General features: G+C 38.2%; 1 protein-coding gene across 1 annotated transcript in view; it reads left to right on the forward strand.

The window, feature by feature from the left end:
- Positions 1-26307, forward strand: part of SLFN12 (schlafen family member 12) — a 71509-nt gene extending 45202 nt beyond the window's left edge. The window contains exons 2-4 of the mRNA XM_032429250.1: positions 4090-5153; positions 9942-10103; positions 25910-26307. Coding sequence (XP_032285141.1) covers positions 4115-5153; positions 9942-10103; positions 25910-26307 — 1599 coding nt within the window. The 5' untranslated portion in view covers positions 4090-4114. The remainder of the gene's footprint in view (positions 1-4089; positions 5154-9941; positions 10104-25909) is intronic.
- The last annotated feature ends 209 nt before the right edge of the window (positions 26308-26516 follow it).

The following is a 26516-nucleotide window of genomic DNA, read 5'->3' on the forward strand; positions in this document are numbered from 1 at the left end:
TGCCCTTGCTTCCCTTGCCTTTGGCGATGTTTCTAGGAAGAAGTTGCTGCAGCTGAGGTCGAAGAGGTTGCTGCCTGTGTTCTCCTTTAGGATTTTGATGGACTCCTGTAAAATACACAAAGAACTCTTAAAATTCAACAATAAGAAAATAACCAACCCCATTAAAAAATGAGCTGAAGACCTTAATGTCTCACTAAAGAAGATATACAGATGGCAAATAAGCATATGAAAAGATGTCCCACATCATATGTCATCAATGAAATGCAAATTAAAACAATGGGATACCACTACATACGTATTAGAATGGCTAAAATCCAGAACGCTGACAACACCAAAAGTTGACAAGGATATAGAGCAGCAAGAACTCTTATTCATTGCACGTGGGAATATAAAATGGTATAGCCACTTTGCAAGACAGTTTGTCAGTTTCTTATAAAACTAAACATACTCTTATTATGCAATCCCTCAATCTTGATCCTTGGTATTTACCCAAAGGAGTTAAAATCTTATATCCACACAAAATCTACACATGGATGTTTTAGCAGCTCTATTCATAATTGCCAAAATTTGGGAGTAATCAAGATGTCCTTCCACAGGTGAATGGATAAATAAACTGTAGTACAGACAATAGAATATTATTCAGCACTATAAAGGAGTGAGACATCAAGCTATGAAAAGACATGGAGGAACCTTAAATGCATATTACTAAGTGAAAGAAGCCAGTTTGAAAAGGCTACATACTGTGTGATTCCAACTATGTGACACTCTGGAAACGGCAAAACTATGAAGACAGTAAAAAAAAAATCAATAGTTGTCAGGGATTGGGAGTTGGGACAAGATGAATAGGTAGAGCACAGACAATATTTAGGGCAGTGATAATACTCTGTGTGATAGTATAATGATGGATATGTGTTATTATACATTTGTCCAAACCCACAGAAAGTACAACACTAAGAGTGAACCCTAAGGCAAACTATGAGGAAAAATTAGTTAAACACAAAGGAAGGCAGTAAGGGAGGAAATGAGGAACAAAAAAAAACTGTAACACCTACAGAAGACATACAACAAAATGGTAATAGTAAGTCCTGCCCTATCAGTAATGACTTTCAATATAAATGGGTAACCCTATACAGGCAAAAGACATAGATTAGTAGAATGATTTTAAAAACCAGGACCCATCTATATGCTGTTTACAAAAGATGCACTTTATTTATATTATATATTTTTAAAAGATTTATTTATTTATTTATTTGAGAGAGAGAGTGTGAGCAAGGGCAGGGGCAGAGGGAGAGGGAGAGAATCCTCAGGCAAACTTCCTGCTGAGCATGGAGCCCAACACAGGGCTGGATCCCAAAACCCTGAGATCATAACCTGAGCTGAAATCATGAGTTGGACACAACCGACTGAGCCATCCAGGTGCCCCTATTTTATATTATTTTTATTTAAAAATTTTTTATTTGAGGGTAGTTGACATACATGTTACATTAGTTTCAGGTTTCCAAATAGTGATTTGACAAGTTTCTACATTATGCTATGCTCACCACAAGTGCAGCTACCATCTGTCAGCATACCTTCTGTTAAAATATCATTGACTATATTCCCTATGCTGTACCTTTTATTCCCATGACTTACTCATTCCATAACTGGAAGCCTGTATCTCCCACTCCCCTTCACCCATTTTACCAATTCCCCCCATCACCTTCCCTCTGGCAACCATCAGTTTTCTGTATTTACAAGTCTGATTCTGCTTTTTGTTTATTTCTTTCTTTCTTTTAGATTCCACATATGAATGAAATAATATAGTATTTTTCTTTCTCAGTCTGACTTATTTTACTTAGTATAAAACCCTCTAGGTCCATCCATGCAAATGACTTGATCTCATCCTTTTTTATGGTTGTGTAATATTACAGTGTGTGTATGTACCACATCTTCCTTATCCTTTTGTCTATTGATGGACACTTAGGTCATGTCTGTATCTTGGCTATTTTAAATAATGCTGCAATAAACATTGGGGTGCGTATATATTTTCAAATTAGTGTTTTTGTTTTCTTTGGGTAAATACCCAGTAGTGGAATTACTGTGTCATATGGTATTTTTATTTTTAACTTTTTGAGGAACTTCTATACTATTTTCCACAGTGGCTGCAACAATTTACATTCCCACCAACAGTGCATAAGGATTCCTTTTTCTCCACATCCTTGTCAACACTTGTTATTTCTTGTCTTTTTTATTTTAGCCATTCTGACAGATGTGAGGTAATAACTCATTGTGGTTTTGATTTGCATTTTCCCAATGATGAGTGATGTTGAGCAGTTTTTCATGTGACCATTGGCCACCTGTATCAAAAGACTCACTTTAGATCTAAGGACATGCATAAGTTGAAAATGGAAGATGGAAAAGTTATTCTATGCAAATAGTAACCAAAAGAACAGAGGTGGCTACACTAATATCAGACAAATCAGACTTTAAATCAAAAGTGGTTATAAAGGACAAAGACATTATATAATGATAAAAGGATGAGTTCACCAAGAAGTTGTAGTAACTATAAACATGTGGGCATCAAACATCAGAGCTCCTAATTATATAAACCAAAGATTTGATATAATTCTAGGAGAAATAGATAGCTCTACAATAATAGGTGGAGTCTTAATTAGGATGAGATGAATTTTGGAGGAACACAAACATTCAATTCATAACAGTTGTTCAGGAATGATCAGGAATTTATAGAGACAGAGGTGACATTCACAGCTTATAGCTGAACCTCTGTAGGATACTGGTCCAGCAGCAGTAGACATGAATATTTTGACCCCTTTATAACCTTTCCTAGTCTAGTATAGTGATTACTACCTGTGATGGACTCTCCTCTCAACTGTCTTTAGGTCATCTGTAGCAAAGCTGTGATCCCAATACACAGAAAAGGGAGAGAACTAATGGATTAGGGATACTTATACTAAAACAGACATCTTGTATATAAGAATTTTACCTCACTGAAAATATGGATCTCTGGTAGGAAGAGGGTACAGTAATTTGGCCCACCTTGCTTAAGATCAATTGGCCAAAATTTGTGAATCTAATTCATGCTTGCAAGACGGAAAAACTACTAACATGGCATATTGCTGGATGTCTTTAGACCCCCAACTGAGAATTTTCCTGAAGGACTCCCCAATAAAAGGAGGAAATTAAGGTAAAAGTTGGAATTATTAAAAATAAAGTATAAGGCGTGCCTGGGTGGCTCAGTTGGTTAAGTGTCTGCCTTTGGCTCAGGTCATGATCTCGGGGTCCTGGGATCTAGCCCCTTGTCCAGCTCCCTGCTCAGTGGGGAGCCTGCTTCTCCTTCCACTCCTCCCTCATTGTTGTTTTTTTTTCTCTCTCTCAAATAAATAAAATCGCTTTAAAAATAAAATGAAATAAAAGTATAAGTAATATATAAAATTTGGTTCACTGAGAAGATCAAAAACATAGATAAGCTTCCCAGAGGGGCTTATTTAAGGAAAGGAGAAAGAAAATTATATAATATTAGGAATTAGAAAGGGGATATAAACACCGATAAAGATGAGATTAAAACAATTAGAAGAGGATCATATAAAACTATGGCAAAAAAATAGAAAATTTAAAAAAAAATTGAAAATTTCAGGGCGCCTGACTGGCTCAGTCTATAGAGCATGCAACTTTTGATCTCGGGGTTGTAAGTTCAAGCCCCACATTGAGTGTAGAGATTACTTAAAAATTAAAAATAAATAAAATAAATAAATTGAGGGGCACCTGGCTGGCTCAGATGGGGGAGTGTGCAACTCTTGATTTCCGGGTTGTAAGTTTGAGCCCCACATTGGGTATAGAGATTACTTTGAAAAAAGTGGAATCTTAGGGAAAAAATTGAAAACTTCACAGAAGTAAAAATTATTATAGTCTTAGCTCAAAATCTGTCCAAAAAAAAAAAAAAAAAAAAGACTTTACCCTGTACCCTTTCCATAACATCCAGTGGAATATACACAGCAAAGGATTTTGTTGGATTTGCCTCACAGTACAGAATTTGCTGTCTCCTGCTCAGGTTCTATACTCATGGCTCTGTCTTTTTAATTCTTTTTACAGGAAAGGATTTCTGCTTGGAAATTGAATGGCTACTGGGAAAATGAACATTAGTATTGATATGAAAACTAACTCTGCTGAGCTGATTTTAGGTGTGGGAAGAGTCACTCTTGGGGAGAAAAATAGGAAAAAAATGAAAGATTGTCAACTTCGAAAAAAGCAGAATGAAAACATCTTACAAGCTATGATTGCTTTGCTGAATTCTGGAGGGGGAGCGATCAAGGCTGAAATTGAGAATGAAAACTATAGTTACCCAAAAGATGGAATAGGATTAGATTTGGAAAGTTCTGTTGGAAATATTCTTCCATCTGTTCATAAATACCTAGACTTTATGCAGCAAGGTGAATATTTTCTAATTTTTGTCAAATCATGGAGCTCAAAAACCTCTGGTTTACGGATTGCCACCTTGAAGTCGAATTTGTACAAAAGGGATGTAACATGTACAAATATCATGGATGCCACTGCTACATTGGAGTTCCTCACAGACAAGAACAAAACTAAGGGGAGATTGTATAGATCTAAATTGTCTCCAAAGCAGAATGCACAAGTAGAGAGTAACGTGAAGGCCTTGGCTGATGACTTTTTTAACAGGACACAACTTAGGTACAGAGAAAAACTCCCCTTTACTGAATCCACACATGTTGAAATGAAAGCCTTCTCAACAGACAAGTTGTTACAACGCATTAAAGAGATTCTCCCTCAATATATTTCTGCATTTTCAAATACTGATGGGGGATATTTGTTTATTGGTTTAAATGGGGATGAAGTAATTGGCTTTAAAAGAGAAGTGAGTGATCTTAACAAGTTAGTTTCAGAAATAGAAAAATCCATTAGAAAGTTGCCTGTCTATCACTTCTGTAAGGAGAAGAAGGAGATAAACTACGCATGCAAATTCCTTGAAGTATATGATGAAGGGCATCTTTGTGGATATGTCTGTGCCCTCAAAATAGAGCCATTCTGCTGTGCAGTGTTTGCTAAAGAGCCAGAATCCTGGCATGTGAAAGACAACAATGTGCGACAGTTTACCATGAAGGAATGGATTTCCAACATGTTGCCTGCGAACCCAAGTGAGGAAGGGAGATTAGGAAGGAGGCCCCATAGGGCTAGGATGGCAGGTAGGTTTTCATTTGGGATTTGGGTGACATCATAGGCTTCACATTTCAACACCTAATTTACTAATGTCTAGTGGATACAATCAATCATTCACTCTCTTATTTTCCTCTACCCACTTAGAAGATAGCTCTTCCATACAGAAGCCGCATTACCTTCTGTCAATAGCACAAGCTGGTACAAAGATCCAATTAACCCTATTTTTCTTCCCTACCATCTCTTTACTCACTTCCAGTGAAAAAGCCTGTTGAATCCTTTTTCTTTCTGAGCTCAGTTTCAGTAACTGACCATTTCTTTCTGTCAGGACCACTTGCCTCTTTTATTTACATTTCCTTCATCTGTCTTTACACCTTTCTATTTATTTCCCTTAAAACCTCTTCCCTCTTCCTCTTTTTTTTTTTAAGATTTTATTTATTTATTTGAGAGAGAGACAGAGGGAGTGAGAGAGAGAGAACACGAGTGGTGTGAGGGGCAGAGGGAGAAGCAGATTCTCTGCTGAGCAGGGAGCCCAACGCGGACTGTAAACTGAAGGCAGACACTTAACTGACGGAACCACCCAGGCACCCCCTTACCTCTTCCTCTTCTGTCTCTCCATCTGGGGGCCAAAATGTAACCCTAAGTTGGAGTGATTAAGAAAAAGAATAATGCTGGTATTTTATCTGATTTTGGAAAAGGGAAGCCTCAAATAAAGTTAGACTGCACTGGCAACTTTAAAATCTCTGAAAATGCAAGGTTCTTTCTTAGAATCTGCAAAACTCAGCAGTCCTTCACTAGCTATCTCATCTTCAAATTTTAATTGCCTTTAAAGTGAACCCAAGAACATGGCAATGTATTCGATGACTCTTAATGCGTTTTTCCTATTAATTTTCATTCCAGGTACAGTGTGTTCCTGCAGCATCAAGGATTAAAATGTATTAAAATTGCAATTTGTGGGGTGCCTGGGTGGCTCAGTCAGTTAAGCATCCAACTCTTGATTTCAGCTTAGGTCATAATCTTGGAGTCATGAGATGGACCCCCGCCTCCAGCTTGCTGGGTGTGGAGCCTGCTAAGATTCTTGCTCTCTCTCTTTCCCTCTCCCACTGCCCTTCCCCTGTGCTCTCTCTCCCTCTCTCTCAAAAAAAAAAAAAAAAAAAAAGATGTTGAAAAAAGGCATTAAAATTGCAATTTGTGGGGCACCTGCCTGGCTCAGTTGGTAAAGCATTTGACTTTTTTTTTTTTTAAAGATTTTATTTATTTATTTAGAGAGCAGGGGAGGGGCAGAGGGAGAGGGAAAGAGAATCTCAAACAGGCTCCACACCTAGCGTGGAGCCTGATGTGGGACTGGATCCCACAACCCTGAGATCATGACCTGAGCCAAAATCAAGAGTCGGATGCTTAACCGACTGAACCACCCAGGCACCCCAGAGCTTGTGACTCTTGATCATGGGGTTGTGAGTTTGAGCCCCATGTTGGGTGTACACATTACTTAAAAATAAAATCCTAGGAGTGCCTGGGTAGCTCAGTCGGTTAGGCTACCACCTCTTGACTTCAGCTCAGGTCATGATCTCAGGGTCGTGTGATCCAGTCCCACATCAGGCCCTGTGCTGGGCGTGGAGCCTGCTTGGGATTCTCACTCTCTCTCTCTCCCCCTGCCCCTCCCCAGCTCTCTCTCTCTCAAAAAAAAAAAAAAAAAAAACTTAAATAAAATATAAAATTGCAATTTGTGTCTGACCTAGGAATCTAACCACAATATCTAACAATATTTCTATTGGGAAAAAGGGGTTAAATCTAAGCAGACTTTTGATATGCTATGCATTAGTTAGATGGGGGGAGGGTCTCTCATGGCAAATTAAGAATGTGGTTTTTTGTTTGTTTGTTTGTTTGTTTTAAGATTTTCCTGGGACAGAAAAGATGATCTTCCAACAACAAATATCATCTCCATTATACTGTAGTAAATCTGTTTAGAATTTGGAAAATGAGCAGCTGAGATATCACTTTCCAGGTAGTTTAATTCTGACTTCTTTGTTTGTTTTTCATTTTTTTAACTTAAATTCAATTAACTAACATATAATGTATTATTGGTTTCTGAGGTAGAGGTCAGTGATTCATCAGTCCTTTTTTTTTTTTTTTTGAACATTTTATTTATTTGACAGAGAGAGACACAGCGAGAGAGGGAACACAAGCAGGGGGAGTGGGAGAGGGAGAAGCAAGCTTCCCGCCGAGCAGGGAGCCCGATGCGGGGCTCGATCCCGGGACCCTGGGATCATGACCTGAGCCAAAGGCAGATGCTTAATGACTGAGCCACCCAGGCACCCCTCATCAGTCTTATATAATACCCAGTGCTCATTACATCACGTGCCCTCTGTAATATCTATCACCCTGTTACCCCATTCCCCCACCTCCCTCCCCTCCAAAAGCCCTCAGTTTGTTTCCTATGGTTAAGAGTCTCTTATGGTTTGTCTCCCTCTCTGATTTCGTCTTGTTTTATTTTGTCCTCTCTTCCCCTATGATCCTCTGTTTTGTTTCTTAAATTCCACATATCAGTGAGACCATATGATAATTGTCTTTCTCTGATTGACTTATTTCGCTTAGCATAATACCCTCTAGTTCCATCCAAATCATTGCAAATGGCAAGATTTCATTTCTTTTTTTTAAATTTTATTATGTTATGTTAATCACCATACATTACATCATTAGTTTTTGATGTAGTGTTCCATGATTCATTGTTTCCGTATAACACCCAGTGCTCCATTCAATATGTGCCCTCTTTAATACCCATCACCAGGCTAACCCATCCTCCCACCCCCCTCCCCTCTAGAACCCTCAGTTTGTTATTCAGGGTCCATAGTCTCTCATGGTTCGTCTCCCCCTCCGATTACCTCCCTTCATTTTTCCCTTCCTACTATCTTCTTTTTTTTAACATATAATGTATTATTCATTTCAGAGGTACAGGTCTGTGATTCAACAGTCTTACACAATTCACAGTGCTCACCATAGCACATACCCTCCCCAATGTCTATCACCCAGTCACCCCATCCCTCCCAACCCCCACCACTCCAGCAACCCTCAGTTTGTTTCCTGAGATTAAGAATTCCTCATATCAGTGAGATCATATGATACATGTCTTTCTCTGATTGACTTATTTCGCTCAGCATAATACCTTCTAGTTCCATCCACATCGTTGCAAATGGCAAGATTTCATTCCTTTTAATGGCTGCATAATATTCCATTGTATATATATATATCTCACATCTTCTTTATCCATTCATCTGTTGATGGACATCTTGGCTCTTTCCATAGTTTGGCTATTGTGGGCATTGCTGCTATAAACATCGAGGTACACATACCCCTTTGGATCCCTACATTTGTATCTTTGGGGTAAATACCCAGTAGTGCAATTGCTGGATCATATGGTAGCTCTATTTTCAACTTTTTGAGGAACCTCCATACTGTTTTCCAGAGTAGTTGCACCAGCTTACATTCCCACCAACAGTGTAGGAGGGTTCCCCTTTCTCTGCATCTTCACCAACATCTGTCGTTTCCTGACTTGTTAATTTTAGCCATTCTGACTGGTGTGAGGTGGTATCTCATTGAGGTTTTGATTTGGATTTCCCTGATGCTGAGTGATGTGGAACACTTTTTCATGTGTCTGTTGGCCATTTGGATGTCTTCTTTGCAGATATGTCTGTTCATGTCTTCTGCCCATTTCTTGATTGGATTCTTTGTTCTTTGGGTGTTGAGTTTGATAAGTTCTTTATAGATTTTGGATACTAGCCCTTTATCTGATATGTCACTTGCAAATATCTTCTCCCATTCTGTCAGTTGTCTTTTGTTGTTGACTGTTTCTTTTTTTTTTTTCTTTTGAATATCCCCCAGTCTCTTTTACTATGAAAATAAATCATTATGCATTCAAACAGAATAACGTGCATTTTTGTAAGTGCATCCACAGAGGACAGACAGGCAAGCAGGGCCCATTCTGGATCAAAGAGACCCAAAAGGCAAGGAAATGCAAAAGTGACATGGGCCGGTTGGTTGGACCTGAAAGTAGAGACAGGTAACAGTGTTGCACACTCCCCTCCTCCTGGACCCAGTGGCCCTTGTCTGGGACCCCAGCCCAAGACCACCCCAGGCAACCCTGGTCGCTGCCCGGAGCCTCAGAGGAGGGCTCCGTGAGCCACAGACTCCAGTCTTCCCCACCGGCATCTCTCCTCCCAGGTAACACCTTCCATCTTTGTTGCAGAAACCGTTCAGGAGGTGGAGGGACCACAGGCAGCCCTGGGCACCCTGGCCCACGGGGCAGGGGAGAGCTACTGCTCACCCACGGCCGAGGAGGAGGTGGGCATCCCAATACCAGCCCCGGGGCTCCTGCAGGTCACAGAGAGGAGGCCTAAGTACAGCTGACCTGCCCAGCATGTACTCTGGAGGGACCGTGAGCCCCTGGGGGATGGAGGGTCAGGTCCACATCCTGTCCAAACACTCCCCCAGGTGTGTGTGGGGGAGGGGTGCTGTGCTGGGCTCTTACAGCTCCGGCTCTGTGGCCTTGGCTATACCATCTGCAAAATGGGGGACCCAGAAGGCATTCAGTCTTGAGTGTGGAGAGCCGATGGGGGGATGGGGCTTCTGCCCCATCTTACCCTGACCCCGCAGGGCTCTACCCAGAGCTCTGGTTCTTCCCCGGGGCTTCGGCGGCGGCAGGGGGAGGGAAGGTGGTCCCTGGGTGGACAGACTGTGCCCATTATGAGCAGCCCCCTCCGCCCGCCCTGCAGAGCCCCTGAGCAGCGTCTCCTCCCTGGAGGTGCACTTTGACCTCCTGGACCTCACCGAGCTGACCGACATGTCCGACCAGGAGCTGGCCAAGGTCTTTGCTGACTCAGACAGCGAGAGCCTGGCCGGTGAATCGCCAGCAGGTGGCCTGGTGTTGGGGCGCGGTGAGTGGTGGGCGGTTCTGGGGCCCCAGCCCATGGAACACGGCTCTCCACAACCCCTATTTTTGAAAATAATTTTCTCACACGTGTGTCAAAATTGGTGCTTGTCACTGCACCATCTCATTCAGTATTTTTGCATTTTACATTGTTGTTGACTGTTTCCTTTGCTGTGCCAAAGCTTTTTATCTTGATGAAGTCCCAATAGTTCATTTTTGCCCTTGCTTCCCTTGCATTTGGCGATGTTTCTAGGAAGAAGTTGCTGCGGCTGAGGTTGAAGAGGTTGCTGCCTGTGTTCTCCTTTAGGATTTTGATGGTCTCCTGTCTCACATTTAGGTCTTTCAACCATTTGGAGTCTATTTTTGTGTGTGGTGTAAGGAAATGGTCCAGTTTCACTCTTCTGCATGTGGCTGTCCAGTTTTCCCAACACCATTTGTTGAAGAGACTGTCTTTTTTCCATTGGACATTCTTTCCTGCTTTGTCGAAGATTAGTTGACCATAGAGTTGAGGGTCCATTTCTGGGCTCTCTATTCTGTTCCATTGATCAATGTGTCTGTTTTTGTGCCAGTACCATACTGTCTTGATGATGACAGCTTTGTAATTGAGCTTGAAGTCTGAAATTGTGATGCTGCCAGCTTTGCTTTTCTTTTTCAACATTCTTCTGGCTATTCGGGGTCTTTTCTGGTTCCATACAAATTTTAGGATTATTTGTTCCATTTCTTTGAAAAAAGTGGATGGTATTTTGATGGGGATTGCATTGAATGTGTAGGTTGCTCTAGGTAACATTGACATCTTCACAATATTTGTTCTTCCAATCCATGAGCATGGAACGTTTTTCCATTTCTTTGTGTCTTCCTCAATTTCTTTCATGAGTATTTTATAGTTTTCTGAGTACAGATTCTTTGCCTCTTTGGTTAGATTTATTCCTAGGTATCTTATGGTTTTGGGTGCAATTGTAAATGGGATCAACTCCTTAATTTCTCTTTCTTCTGTCCTGTTGCTGGTGTATGGGAATGCCACTGATTTCTTTGCATTGATTTTATATCCTGCCACTTTACTGAATTCCTGTATGAGTTCTAGCAGTTTGAGGGTGGAGTCTTTTGGGTTTTCCACATAAAGTATCATATCATCTGCAAAGAGTCAGAGTTTGACTTCTTCTTTGCCGATTCAGATGCCTTTTATTTCTTTTTGTTGTCTAATTGCTGTGGCTAGGACTTCTAGTACTATGTTGAATAGCAGTGGTGATAGTGGACATCCCTGCCGTGTTCCTGACCTTAGGAGGAAAGCTCTCAGTTTTTCCCCATTGAGAATGATATTTGCTGTGGGTTTTTCATAGATGGCTTTTATGATTTTGAGGTATGTACCCTCTATCCCTATAGTCTGAAGAGTTTTGATCAAGAAAGGATGCTGTACTTTGTCAAATACTTTTTCTGCATCTATTGAGAGGATCATATGGTTCTTGTTCTTTCTTTTATTAATGTATTGTATCACACTGATTGATTTGTGGATGTTGAACCAACCTTGCAGCCCAGGGATAAATCCCACTTGGTCGTGGTGAATAATCCTTTCAATGTACTGTTGGATCCTATTGGCTAGTATTTTGGTGAGAATTTTTGCATCCATGTTCATCAAGGATATTGGTCTGTAATTCTTTTTGATGGGGTCTTTGTCTGGTTTTGGGATCAAGGTAATGGTGGCCTCATAAAACGAGTTTGGAAGTTTTCCTTCCATTTCCATTTTTTGGAACAGTTTCAGAAGAATAGGTATTAATTCTTCTTGAAATGTTTGGTAGAATTCCCCTGGGAAGCCATCCGGTCCTGGATTCTTTTTTGGGAGATTTTTGATGACTGCTTCAATTTCCTTGCTGGTTATGGGTCTGTTCAGGTTTTGTATTTCTTCCTGTTTCAGTTTTGGTAGTTTAGACATCTCTAGGAATGCATCCATTTCTTTCCGATTGCCTGATTTTTGGCATATAGTTGCTCATAATATGTTCTTATAGTTGTTTGCATTTCTTTGGTGTTGGTTTTAAGCTCTCCTCTTTCATTCATGATTTTAATTATCTGGGTCCTTTCTCTGTCTCCCTCTCTCTCCCTCTTCTTCTTCTTCTTTTTTTTAAATAAGTCTGGCCAGGGGTTTATCAATCTTATTAATTCTTTCAAAGAACCAGCTCCTAGTTTTGTTGATCTGCTTTACTGTCCTTTTGTTTCTATTTCAATGATTTCTGCTCTAATCTTTATAATTTCTCTTCTCCTGCTGGGTTTAGACTTTATTTGCTGTTCTTTCTCCAGCTCCTTTAGGTGTAAGGTTAGGTTTTATATTTGAGACCTTTCTTGTTTCTTGAGAAAGGCTTCTATCATTATATACTTCCCTCTTAGGACTGCCTTCGCTGTATCCCAAAGGTTTTGAACAGTTGTATTTTCATTTTCATTTGTTTCCATGAATTTTTTAAATTCCTCTTTAATTTCCTGGTTGACCCATTCATTCTTTAGTAGGATGCTTTTTAGCCTCCATGTATTTGAGTTCTTTCCAAATTCCCTCTTGTGATTGAGGTCTAGTTTCAAAGTATTGTGGTCCGAAAATATGCAGGGAATGATCCCAATATTTGGTACCTGTTGAGACCTGATGTATTATTCAGGATGTGAGCTATTCTGGGGAATGTTCTATGTGCACTAGAGAAGAATGTGTATTCTGTTGCTTTGGGATGGAATGTTCTGAATATATCTGTGAAGTCCATCTGGTCCAGTGTGTCTTTCAAATCTCTTAATTCTTTGTTGATCTTTTGCTTAGATGATCTGTCCATTGCAGTGAGGGGGGGTTGTTAAATACCCCTACTATTATTGTATTATTATTGATGTGTTTCTTTAATTTTGTTATTAATTGGCTTATATAATTGGCTGCTTACATGTTAGGGGCATAAATACTTACAATTGTTAGATTTTGTTGGATAGACCCTTTAATTATGATATAGTTTCCTTCCTCATCTCTTATTACAGTCTTTGGTTTAAAATCTGATTTGTCCGATATAAGGATTGCCACCCCAGCTTTTTTTGATGTCCATTAGCATGGTAAATGGTTTTCCACCCCCTCACTTTAAATCTGGAGGTGTCTTTGGGTTTAAAATGAATCTCTGGCAGACAGCATATTGATGGCTCGTGCTTTTTTATCCAATCTGATACCCTGTGTGTTTTGATTGAGGCATTTAGCCCATTTACATTCAGAGTAACTATTGAAAGATATGAATTTAGTGTCATTGTATTACCTGTAAAGTCACTGTTTCTGTATATTGTCTCTGTTCCTTTCTGGTCTATGTTACTTTTGGGCTCTCTCTTTGCTTAGAGGATCCCTTTTAATATTTCTTGTAGGGCTGGTTTGGTGATCACAAATTCTTTTAGTTTCTGTTTGTCCTGGAAGCTTTTTATCACTATTTCTATTTTGAATGACATCCTAGCTGGATAAAGTATTCTTGGCTGCATGTTTTTCTCATTTAACACCCTGAATATATCATGCCAGTCCTTTCTGGCCTGCCAGGTCTCTGTGGATAGGTCTGCTGGCAATCTAATGTTTCTACCATTGTAGGTTACAGACCTCTCGTCCCCAGCTGCTTTCAGGATTTTCTCTTGGTCTCTGAGATTTGCAAGTTTCACTATTGTATGTCAGGTGTTGACCTATTTTTATTGATTTTGAAGGGGGCTCTCTGTGCCTCCTGGACTTGGATGCCTGTTTCCTTCCCCAAATTAGGGAAGTTCTCCACTATAATTTGTTCCAATATACCTTCTGCCCCCCTTTCCTCTTCTTCTGCAACCCCAATTATTCTAATAATGTTTCACTTTATGGTATCACTTATCTCTCGAATTCACCCCTCATGATCCAGTAATTGTTTATCTCTCCTTCTCTCATGTTCTTTACTCTCCATCATCAGTCTTCTATATCACTAATTCTTTCTTCTGCCTCAGTTATCCTAGCACTTAGAGCCTCCATTTTTTATTGCATCTCATTAATAGAGTTTTTTATTTCGACTTGATTCAATTTTAGTTATTTTATTTCTCCAGAAAGGGATTCTCTTGTCTTCTATGCTTTTTTTCAAGCCCAGCTAGTATCTTTATAATTGTTATTCTGAACTCTAGTTCCAACATTTTACTTATGTCCATACTGACTAGGTTCCTGGCAGTCAGTACTGCCTCTTGTTCTCTTTTTTGAGGTGAGTTTTTCTGTCTTGTCATTCTGTCCAGAGAAGAATAATGACCAAGAGAACAAAATGCAAAAATGGCAACCACGACCCCAGAGAAATATACACTAAGCAAACCAGAAGAGACCCAAAACCAATATATATATATATATATATATATATATATATATATATATATATATTTTTTTTTTTTTTTAAAGAAAAGAAAAAAAGGCAATATAATCAGACAGGTGGACAGAATAGAGCAATACACTGGATCCTATGTTTTGGTCCGTTTGTTAGAAAACTTAGATCCCAAAATTGTAAAGAAAGAAAAACCTATATATGTACAAAGATAAAATTAAATACAATGAAAGGATAGACTGTAACTGTAAAAATGAAAATTAAAAGACAAGAAAAAACAAAAGAGAAAAAACAACAACAAAAAAAGAAGGGATATAAACAGACAGGTGAACAGAACAGTGCAATACACTATATCCTGAGTGTATCTTGGTCAGTTTGTTAGAAGAAACTACATCTCAAAATTGCAAAGAAAGAAAAACTTATATATATACAAAAATAAAATTAAATACCGAAGGGATAGAATGCAACTGTAAAAATGAAAATTAAAAAATATTTTAAAAAACGAGTTGATAAAATAAGAAATTGTTTGAAAAAGGAAAAAGAAAAGAGAATTAAAATTGAAAGACTAAAGAATCATGGCAGAAAAAACATGAATTCTATATGCTATATTCCCCCAGTGCTGGAGTTTTGCAGTTCTCGTTGATTGGTAAATTGGTCTTGGCTGGATGTTCTTGCTGATCTTCTGGGGGAGGGGCTTGTTGCTTTGATTCTCAAGTGTTTTTTCCCCAGTTGGAATTGTATTGCCCTTGCCAGGGGGGCCAAGCTAAGTAAGCGGCTCCAGTTTGCTCTATGTGGTTTTTGTTCTCTGAAGCTTTCCACATGTCTTTAGAGGATGAGAATGAAAATGGTGGTCTCCCAATCTCCAGCCCCAGAGCCAAGAGCTTGGGACCCCACTCCTCAGTGCACCCTCAGGGAAAAGCAGTCAATCACTCCTGTCTCCTTGGTCTCAGTCTGTACTCCATGCTCACGTGGCCTGTGACCGAGCATTTCTATCTCAGGCACAAGACCCTGCTTTGAGTCTCCAAACCCTGAAGACTCCTGTGGTGCACTCCTGAGCCGCTCCTCCCGGGGGAGGAAGGTGGGGGTCTTGCTGAGCCCCTGCTCAGAGGTGGTTCGCTGTTTATGGCAACCCTGAGCTGAAAGCCCACTCCTGGGCCCACTGTTTGCAGCCGGCTTCCCTGCTCCGATGCTTGGGAACTCTGCTGCACTCAGTCCCCCCTGGTCTTCCTGTCACCCCAAGGATCCTGAGACCACACTGTCCCACCTAGGAGTCCACCCACTTTGCCACCTGGGTGCCTTTCAGGCCAGGACATTCCTCACTGGAGCAGACTTCTAAAAGTTCTGATTTTGTGCTCCGCTGCTATATCACTTTTTGGTAGCTGGCTGATGAATGCTCCCTCCCCCACAGTTCATCTTCCCATATATCACCTTGAATTCACTTCTCCACACCTCCTACCTTGCAGAAAGTGGTCACTTTTATATTTGTAGAGTTGCAGCTATTCTTTTCTTATATCTCCAGTTGAGTTTGCAGGTGTTCAGAATGATTTGATAGCTATGTAGCTGAGTTCCTGGCACCAGACAAAACTAAGGTCTCCTAATCCTCTGCCATCTTGATTGTATCCTAATTCTGGCTTCTTTGGACTTGTTGGTGTAAGTATGTTCCAACCTCCTTTTCTTCATATCAGCGCCATCTTGAAATTTGTCATCAGAGCTCATGTGGGTGTTAACAGGCATTCTTTGGTATTCTTAGTCATTGAATATATCAGACTCTAATTCTTTAGATTTTGATTAGACTTTTCTTGGTGTAATATGAACTGCTTTAATTGAAAGTAAGAGTAACAGTTTAGTTTAAACAAAAAGAGAAGTGGATCACGTCACTGGAATGTCTAGATTGAGACCCAGCCTCATGCACAGCTGAATTCAGTTACTGGAGAAATGCCATCAATACTCAGCATCTCTAATTTATCTGTTTTTGTTATCGTTTGGGGGCAACATGTTGTTTTCTGCTATTTGAACAGTGTTACCTTGAATATTCATTTTCAGTCTTCTGGTGCATATTTGCAAGAGAGTCTCTTGGGTGCACAACTAGAAGTAGAATTGCTGAGTCAGGAGGTATGTGAGTTGCAAGTACTAAGATAATGTCAGATTATTTTTCAGAGTAGATGAGTCACTTCAGTCCTATCAACGGTATATTAGAAATGCCTCTATCTTCTCCAATTGTCAAATCTCATCTTTCTTCTTTTCACCATCCTTCATCTTCCCACTCAAGTTGGTACAGAATGGTATCTCTCTGTGGTATGTATTTCCATGGTTATTAACTTGGTAAAGCATCTCTTCTTATACTTATTGCCCATAAGTAAGTCTTCTAAGAAATGCCCATTCTGTCTTTTGCCCATTTTTCTATAGTGCTTTTGTCTTTTTCTTATGATTTGTCAATGTAACTTACAGATTCTAGAATCCAAATCCTCTTTTGGTCCCTGAATAGTTCCACTTTCACCCATTGATCTGCCATGCCACCACCAACATATTATTAAATATATCTATATATAACTCTTATTTCTAGAATCTCTTTATGTACCCTCAGTCAATTTACTGGTCCTTAAATACACTGTACTGTCTTAATATTGTAATTTCATACTAAATAATCAGTATCCAACAGGATAAACTTTCTTTCATTCTTTTTCTTTGAGAGTGTCTTGGTAATTTTAGTCATTTACTCTCTCCTAGAGATTTTAGAATCTAATTAACTGCCACAAAAAAAAAAAAACAAAAAAAAACAAAAAAACAAAACCTTGCAGGATTTTGATTGCAGTTACATAGATCTATAGATAGTTTGGGAAAGAAATGACATATTTATATCAGTCCATCTTTGTCCTCTTTAACATAGGAAGTCTCTCCATTTATTTAGAACTTCTTTAATGTCTTTATTTTTAAAAAAGATTTATTTATTTATTTGAGAGAGAGAACACAAGCAGGGAGGAAGGGCAGAGGGAGATGGAGAAGCAGATCCCCCACTGAGCAGGGAGCCTGATGCAAGGCTCGATTCCAGGACCCTGAGATCATGACCTGAGCTGAAGGCAGACACTTAACTGACTGAGCCACCCAGGTGCCCTTCTTTAATGTCTTTAAAGTCTTATAAATTTCTCTGTACTAGTTTTGTCAGTCATTTGTTACCTTTATTACTAGCTTCTTCTACTTTTTTTGTTGTTGTGAATGATGTTTTTCTTTAAAAGTTTCAATTTATCATTGTTGCTGGTGTGTAGAAATGCAACTGATTTTACAAGTTGATTTTATATTAGGCCACCTTGCTAAACTTTCTCTTTATTTTCAATGATTTGTCCCTAGATTCTTTTTATGTTCTTTATAAACAGTATACTGATTTTAAAATGTTGTTTCCTTATGATTTTAGTTTTTTCCTAATCTTTTGCTTTTAATTTTTTTCTTGTCTTAATGAACCCATGAGGACTTTGGGTATAATTCTAAATGGAAATGGTCTTACTTCAGATCTTTTTTTTTCTTTTTTAAGATTTTTATTTATTTATTTGTCAGAGAGAGAGAGATAGAGAGCAAGAGAGAGGGAGAGCACGAGCAGGGGCAAGGGCAGAAGGAGAAGTAGGCTCCCTGCCAAGCAAGGAGCCTGATGCAGGACTTGTTCCCAGGACCCTGGGATCATGACCTGAGCCAAAGGCAGACACTTAACCAACTGAGCCACCCAGGCATCCCTTACTTCAGATCTTAAAGAGAATATTTCTGTGATTTTCTCATTTAAATTGAGGTTTGCATTAGGTATTTTTGAATATACCATTTATTAGATTAAGGAAGTTCCATGATATTCCTAGTTTAGTAAATGATTTTTCTTTTTATCATGAATATTGAATTTTATCAAACGCATGTTCTGTTTCTGTTGTCACAAATGTTTATCATTTTCATTTGTTAATTAACAAATGACATGTTAATATTTTATATTAAACAATTTTTGCATTCCTGGAACAGATCCAGTTGGATATTGGAGTATTAATCTCCTTAATACACTTTTATTCAGTTTGCTAATTTTTTATTCAGAATTTTTGCATCTAAATTCATGCATTGTAGGGTCTAATAATAGTCCTCTCTCTTTCTTTATTTAGTGTTTGAATCAAAATAACAGTGAAAGCAGAATGAGTTGGGGATATTTCCTCTTTTTCTATCCTTCAGAAAAATTTATATAAAATTGGAATATGTTGTTTGAGATTTTGGTAGAACTTGCCTGTAAAAGTATCTGAGCCCTTTGTGAGAAGATTTGTAACTACTATTTCTAATTCTTTAATAATTAAAGGACTACTCAGGCTTTTTGTTTCCTCGAATTGATTTTGGTAAATTATATTTTTAAGGAATTATAATTTCAGTAGCTGGTATTTCCATATCAGTCTGATCAGTCTGACATCTCATCTTTTATATCCTTATTTCAGGCTTTTTCCCTAAGAGAACATAAAATTTACTTATTTTGTGAAATAAGCACTTTTAAAACAGTTTGCTTTTCTTAGGTATCTTATATGTTAATCTTCTGTCTTGTATTTCACTCTAAAATATTTTCACTAACTTCTTTATGAGAAAATGTGGTATTTAGGACCTATTAAAATAATATTACATCAAAGGGATTCAGAGTGTCCCAACCTAGCCCAAACTTAGGGAGGGAGCTCCCCTTCCTTAGAAATTCCTGAATGACCTATAAACACAATAGACAATGACACCCATAGTGACCTGGCCTGGAACACATAACTTAGACTATAAGTCTACATGGAGACTTTCCCTTGACCCAAGCCAAATTATGAGAAGTTTCTAAAACCTGAGTGTTCACTTGAGTTGCTGAATATTTATTGTAGAGATTTATTTCTAGCAATTCCAAGTCTTGTTGCTTTGGAATGAAGTTGTTCTATCATTATGTATTCTATGAATTGCTGTTATATAGGAAAATACTACAGTTACTATATTTACTATATCAACCCACTATCTTAGTAATTGGAATAGCTTTTCAGTTATTTCTCCTGGTTTTTTAGGCACACCATAATAAAGTTAATTTGGTTCATTCTTTTTTTTTTTTTTTTTTTTAAGATTTTATTTATTTATTTGACAGGACACTGGGATCATGACCTGAACCGAAGGCAGACTCTTAACAACTGAGCCACCCAGGCGCCCCAGTTTGGTTCATTCTTTTCCAGTATTTGTTATTTCTTTTCTTTCAACCAGTGCTTTTCTAAGATTGTGAAATATGCCTACAGAAATGAACATGAAACTAAATGAACAATATAATGAAACAGTTGTGTATAAATAGCTGTATATCTATCACCCAAATCAGAAAATAAATCATCAGTAGCACCCTAAAAATCTCCTGTGTTCTTTCCTGGTCACATCCCCACCCTGGGTTACCTCCATACTAATTTTATGCTAGTCACATTTTCACCATTCTTTATAATTTTATCTTCTATGTGCTCATCCCTAAAAATATAGCTTTGTTTTGCTTATTTTCGAACTTATTAAAATGGAACCACACTGTATATATTATTTTTGTGGTGCTTCTTCATTCAAGATTATATTTGTTAGATGTTGTGTATAGTTCATTAATCTTCCTTGCAATAAAATATTCCTATGTGAACATACAACTATTTATTTATAAATTCTACTGCTATGTTGATTTGAGTCATAGCCAGTTTGATCTGTTATAAAGAATGCTGCTTCAGACACCCTGTGGGCATTTGCATCTATTTCCTGAGCACAAGTGGAATTGTTGGGTCATAGGGTATTTGTATTTTTTTGAAAGATTTTATTTATTTATTTGACAGAGAGAGAGAGCACAAGTAGGCAGAGCGGTAGGCAGAGGCACAGGGAGAAGCAGGCTCCCCACTGAGCAGGGAGCCCGATGTGGGGCTCTATCCCAGGACCCTGGGATCATGACCTGAGCCAAAAGCAAATGCTTAACTGACTGAGCCACCCAGGCACCCTGGGGTATTTGTATTTTTAACTTCAGTTGATAATGCCAAAATGTTTCCCAATTTACATGCTTACCCAATCTTCCACATCCTCAGCCATACAAGATAGGCAACATTTAAAAAACTTTAAATAGGCCACATTTAAATGTTGCCTGTCTTCTAGGCACCTATAGGTATTATTATAAATTTAATTTGCATTTATGTGTTCTTTGGTTACTAATGAAGTTGGGAACTTTGTCATATGCTTATTGATTACTTGAAATTCCTTCTCTAAGAAATGTTGCTTAAAGCATCTTTTTTTGGTTTGTCTTTTTTTTCTTATTGATTTGTAGGAATTAAAAGAAAAATCTAAATACATGTCTTCTGTGTGTTGTTTATGTTGCAAATCTCTTCTCCCATTGCACGACTTTTCCCACTCCCTGTGTTTTGTTTTGATGAAAAGATGTTCTTGATTTTAATGAAGTCATATTTATCATTTTTTCCTACAGTTTTCTTTGTGGAGATATTTTTGACTGCTAAATGGACTTTCTTTAAAGATTACAGTATTCAATTTTTCTATTCTTTAGTCAATTTTGGCAAGTTATATTTTTCTAGAAATTTGTATCTTCTAAGTGTTCAAATTCAGTGACATAAAATTGTTCATAATAATCTCTTACGGGGCGCCTGGGTGGCTCAGATGGTTAAGCATCTGCCTTCGGCTGGGGTCATGATCCCAGGGTCCTGGGATCGAGCCCCCACGTCCGGCTCCTGGCTCAGCGGGGAGCCTGCTTCTTTCTCTGCCTCTCCCCCTGCTCGTGCTCTCTCTCTCTCTCTCTGTATCCCTGTGTCTCGAGTGAATAAATAAAATCTTTAAAAAAAGATAATAATCTCTTACAATTTTTCATTGTCTGCAGGATCTCTAGTGATGTCTTGTTTTGAATTCCTGATATTGATTTTTTGTACTTTTTCTATTTTTAAGTTCTTGTCCAGGCATGCTGGAAGACTCACATTGGTATTGTTTTCATTATTCTTTTCCAAGAACCAACTTTTGACTTTATTTATTGTGTCTATTGTATGTATGTTTCTTTTTAAAATTAGGTTTTGCTCTTGTTTGTATAATAACCTTTCTTCTTTTTTTTTTTTTAAATCTGTTTTTATTTTTAAATTTAACTCTATGCCCAACATGGGCTCAAACCCACAACCCTGAGATCAAGTCATATGCTCTACCAAATGAGTCAGCCAGGAGCCCCTCTTGTTCTTTATTTGGGTTTATTTTGCTGTCCTTTTTCCTGTTTCTTGAGATGCTTAAGTCAGTATTAATCCTTTTTTTCCCTAATATAAGCACTTAAAATATTCACCTCTATGTCCTATTATTAAGTAAAATTTTAAAATTAAAATATAGCATATGTACAAGAAAGTGCAGAAGCCATACACACTTGATAAATTTTCACAAAGTGAACATGCCTCTATGTAATCAATATCCATATCAAGAAGATAAAACATTACAAGAACTTGAGAAGCCTCCCTCATGTATTCTTTCAGTCATTATTCTACAAAAATGCAATCATTTTTCTGACTTCCATATCCATAAGTTTGTTTTGCCTGTTTTTGAACAGTTGTTGATAAATACCTCTTAACTTTTTAATGTCCATAGAAACCACAAGGACGTCTTTTTTATTCTGGATATTGATAACTTATTTTTCCCTCTTTTTTTTTGATAAGTCTTGCTAAGTATTTTATTGATCTTTTCAAAGAACCAAATTTGGGGTGCCTGGGTGACTCAGTCAGTTAAGTGGCTGACTCTTGATTTCAGCTCAGGTCATGATCTCAGAGTCCTGGGATCAAGCCCTGCATCCAGCTCCATGTTGGGCTCTGCACTTAGCAGGGAGTCTGCTTCAGGTTTTTCTCTCTCTCTTTCTCTACCCCTCCCCCCCTCGTGCACTCTGTCTCTCAAATAAATAAATTTTTTTTAAAAAAAGAGCCAACTTTGACATTGCTGATTTTCTCTATTGTTATTTTTTAAAGATTTTTTTTAAAAGATTTTATTTATTTATTTGAGAGAGTGAGAGAGAGAGCACGAGATGGGGGAAGGTCAGAGGGAGAATCAGACTCCCTGCCCAGCAGGGAGCCCGATGAGGGGCTGGGAGTTAAATAATTAAATAGTTAAATTCGTTCTATCCTGGGACTCCTGGATCATGACCTGAGCTCAAGGTGGGCGCTTAACTGACTGAGCCACCCAGGCACCCCTAAGATTTTATTTTTAAGTAATCTCTACGCCCAACATGGGGCTTGAACTCACAACCCTGAGATCAAGAGTCACATGCTCCACCAACTGAGCCAGCCAGGTGCCCCTCTATTGTATTTTTTCTTACAATTGCAATGATATCTCCTCTTACCCTTATTTTTTTTCCTTTTTACTTTTGTGTGTGTGTGTGTGTGTGTGTGTGTAGTTTGCTGTTCTTATCTGACAATAAGTCTGAAAACCTAGGTAACTGATCTTACATCTTTTCTTTTTCAAGAAATTTATTTTAGAGCCATTGATTCCTCCAAAGGTTTAATATGTTGTGTTTTCATTTTCATCTAGTTCAAAATATTTTTTATTTCCACTGTGCCATTTTAACTTATAGGTTGTTTGAAAATATGTTGCTTAATTTTTAAACACTGGAAATTTATATTGATCTTTCTGCCTTTTTTTTTTTTTAAAGATTTTATTTATTTATTTGACAGAGAGAGACACAGCAAGAGAGGGAACACAAGCAGAGGGAGTGGGAGAGAGAGAAGCAGGCTCCCTGCTGAGCAGGGAGCCCGATGGGCTTGATCCCAGGACCCTGGGATCATGACCTGAGCCAAAGGCAGACGCTTAACGACTGAGCCACCCAGGCGCCCCAGTCTTTCTGCTTTTTTTGATGTATTACCTATTGCCATGTAATAAACTACCCCAAAATGTAGCAGCTTAAATTATCAAGAAACATTTATTATGTCACTGTTTCAGTGGGTCAGGAATCTGGGAGTGGCTTAGCTGGGTGATTCTGACTTCAAGTCTCTCACTACATTGCAATCAAGCTATGGGCCCCATCTCATTTAAAGGGTCAGCTGGGGGAAGATCTATTCCCAAGCCAGCAACTAAGGTTGTTGGCAGTCCTCAGTTCCTCTCTGGCTGTTGGTCAAATACTTTAGTTCCTCCCTACATGAATCTATTCATGAGTTACTTGAGTATCCTCATGGAATAGCAGCTTCCCCCAGAGTGAGCAATTGGGGTAGGGCGTGAAGAAACATGTTCTCTAGTCTTCTATAACCTAGTTTTATAACTTAGTCTCACTATTACTTCTGCTATATACTTTTGGCAGAATTCTGGTAAATGTGGAAGGGGACAAACACTTAGGCTAAGTTTATTAATTGTGTTGTTCAAATCTACTGTGTCCTTACTGATTTTTGTTGTCTGTCTCTGAAGATTTTGTCTATCAGTTAGTGAGAGAAGTATGTTAAAATAGTCAACTAAAATTATCTACATCTCCTTCTACTTCTGTCAAATTTGCCTTCTATTATTTTGAAACCATTTATCAGGTACATACAAATGTTGTATTTTCCTTTGACTTGAGTCTTTTATCAATATAAAATCGATTTTCTATGTGAACAACCCTGTTTTCTGTGAATAGAAAAAGTTTTAGTATTTACTTTCTAATTTTAATAACTCTTATTTCTTCACCTTATTACACTGGCTAGGATTAAGACCTCAGAAAAATGTTGAATACAAGAACTGAAAGTAGAAAATTTTCCTTCTCAATCTTAAGGAGAAAGTGTTCTGTATTTCTTTTCTTAGGTGCCCTTTATCATATTGATTAAGTTCCCCTTTATTTCTCATTTTCTGAGAGTACTAGGGAAATAATTTTATCAAATGCTTTTTCTGGATCTATTGAGATGACCATATCCCCCCCCCCACCTTTTTCTGTTAATATGGTTAATTATATTGGATGGTATTTTTTTAATGTTAAACATACCTTTCATTCCAAAAAAAAAAAAAAACCCATTTAGTCATGTCGTATTATTCTATTTATATATTTCTAGATTCTGTTTGCTAATATTTTGCTGAGAAATTCTTTTTGTCTGTGTTCATGAGGGATATTGGTCTGTGGCTTTCTTTTCTTGCATTGTCAGGATTTGGAATCAGAATTATTCTAGCCTCATAGGATGTGCTGAGATATGTTCATTGTTCCTATTTTCTGAAAGAGTTTGAGTAAGAGTGGTGATATTTCTTCCTTATATATTTTATAAAAATCACTGTTGAAACTCCCTGAAGTTTTCCTAATGGGAAGATTTTGGTAATGAACAAAATTTGTTGAATAGATATAGACCTGTTCAGATTTTCTGTTTTTTTCTCATGTCAGTTTTGGTGTTTTATTTTCATAGATTTTGTCCATTTCATCTCATTTGTCAAATATATTGGCAAAAAATGTTTATAAATTGTTTATAGCATTCTCTCTCTTTTCTTTTTTAGAGTGAGAGAGACCAGGAGTGGGGAGGGGCAAAGAGAGGAGAGAGAATCTTAAGCAGGCTCCATGCTTAGCACAGATCCTGACATGGGGCTCAATCTCACAACCCTGAGGTCATGACCTGAGCCAAAATCAAGATTAGAATGCTTAACCGACTGAGCCACCCAAGCACCCCTATAGCATTCTCTTTTAGTCTTTTAAACATGTGTAGATCTGTACTGATACAGTATTTTTATTTCTGTTGTTCATCTGTACTTTTTCTCTTTTTTGTGATGACTCTTGTAAAGGGCTTATCAATTTAATTTAATTTTCAAAGAACCAACTTATGGATTTGGTAATTTTATCTGTTGTTTGTTTTCATTGATTTCTGTTCTGTGATTATAATTTCCTTTCTTCTACTTACTTTGGATTTGTTAAAGTGGAAACTAAGATCATTTAATTTTAAGACTTTTCCCTTTTTAACACAAGCTTTATATTTCTCTCTAAGCACTACTTTATTTGCATTCCACAAATTTTTATATGTTGAATTTTACTTATTCAGTTTGAAAGTTTTTCTAATTTTCCTTATGAATTCTTCTCTGATGGATAGGTTATTTAGAATTTTCCTGTCCAATTTTCAAATACTTGGGGATTTTTTAGACATCTTACTGTTACTGATTTCTAATTTAATTCTATTGTGATCAAAGAATATGCTCTGTAAGATTTAAGTCTTTTGAGTAAGTATCTGACAGCCGTGAATTCCAACCTCTTTTTCCTCAGCCTAGTAAGACTGCTAATTTCTGCTTGGGCTCTATTCACCCATAACACGATATAGAAAGTATCCTTAGGCCAAAAGCTGGGGTGAATGTGAAGCAACTTCCTGGGCTTCCTGTCTATCAAAGATTGTAACCTTTTAAGTCGTGCTTGTATTGATTGTTCCTCTGGTCTTCAAATCACTCTTATTTATTTTGTACAGCTTTCATAGTTGTTTTTGGTGGGAGGATTGGTCTGGGACAAGCTACTTTGTCATGGTTGGAATTGGAAGTTTCCCGGTGATTTAAAATTTATTCTAATTATTTTCATATCTAGTGCCACAGGAAAGAGATATTCTGGAAGCCCTCTGCAAGAAACTGTTCTCACAACACAAAGGATTTGCACAGTTAATATGTAAAGAAATGGGCTCTGTTGGTCCAGGGACATTGATATTTTCTAGGACCTGGTCTTTGCATCTGGGCTTGCAAGAGAACCAGAATGTAATCTGTGATGCTCTTCTAATTGCCCAGGGCTATCCACTAGTCCTACATACCTTCTTCGGGGTACTAAATAAAGAGTTAACAGGCTACTCTTTGCAAGCTGCCTTCACTTTAAAGCATGAACTGGTAAAAATGGGTGGTTACACTGGGAAAGTGTGTGTCGTGCTAGAGATCTTCTACTTGAGTAAAGAGCTTTCCATATTGACTGAAGACAATGCAAGTTCTTTTCATTGATATAAGCGCCCAGATATTTTATCCTGAATCCCACAAACTTTTTTTTTTTTAAGATTTTATTTATTTATTTATTTGACAGAGAGAGAGAGAGTGAGAGCAGGAACACAAGCAGGGGGAGTGGGAGAGGGAGAAGCAGGCTTCCCGCTGAGCAGGGAGCCCGATGCGGGGCTCATCCCAGGATCCCGGGATCCTGACCTGAGCCGAAGGCA

Source organism: Phoca vitulina, unplaced genomic scaffold (assembly GCF_004348235.1).
Source record: "Phoca vitulina isolate PV1807 unplaced genomic scaffold, GSC_HSeal_1.0 scaffold40, whole genome shotgun sequence".
NCBI classification, from domain to species: Eukaryota; Metazoa; Chordata; class Mammalia; order Carnivora; family Phocidae; genus Phoca; species Phoca vitulina.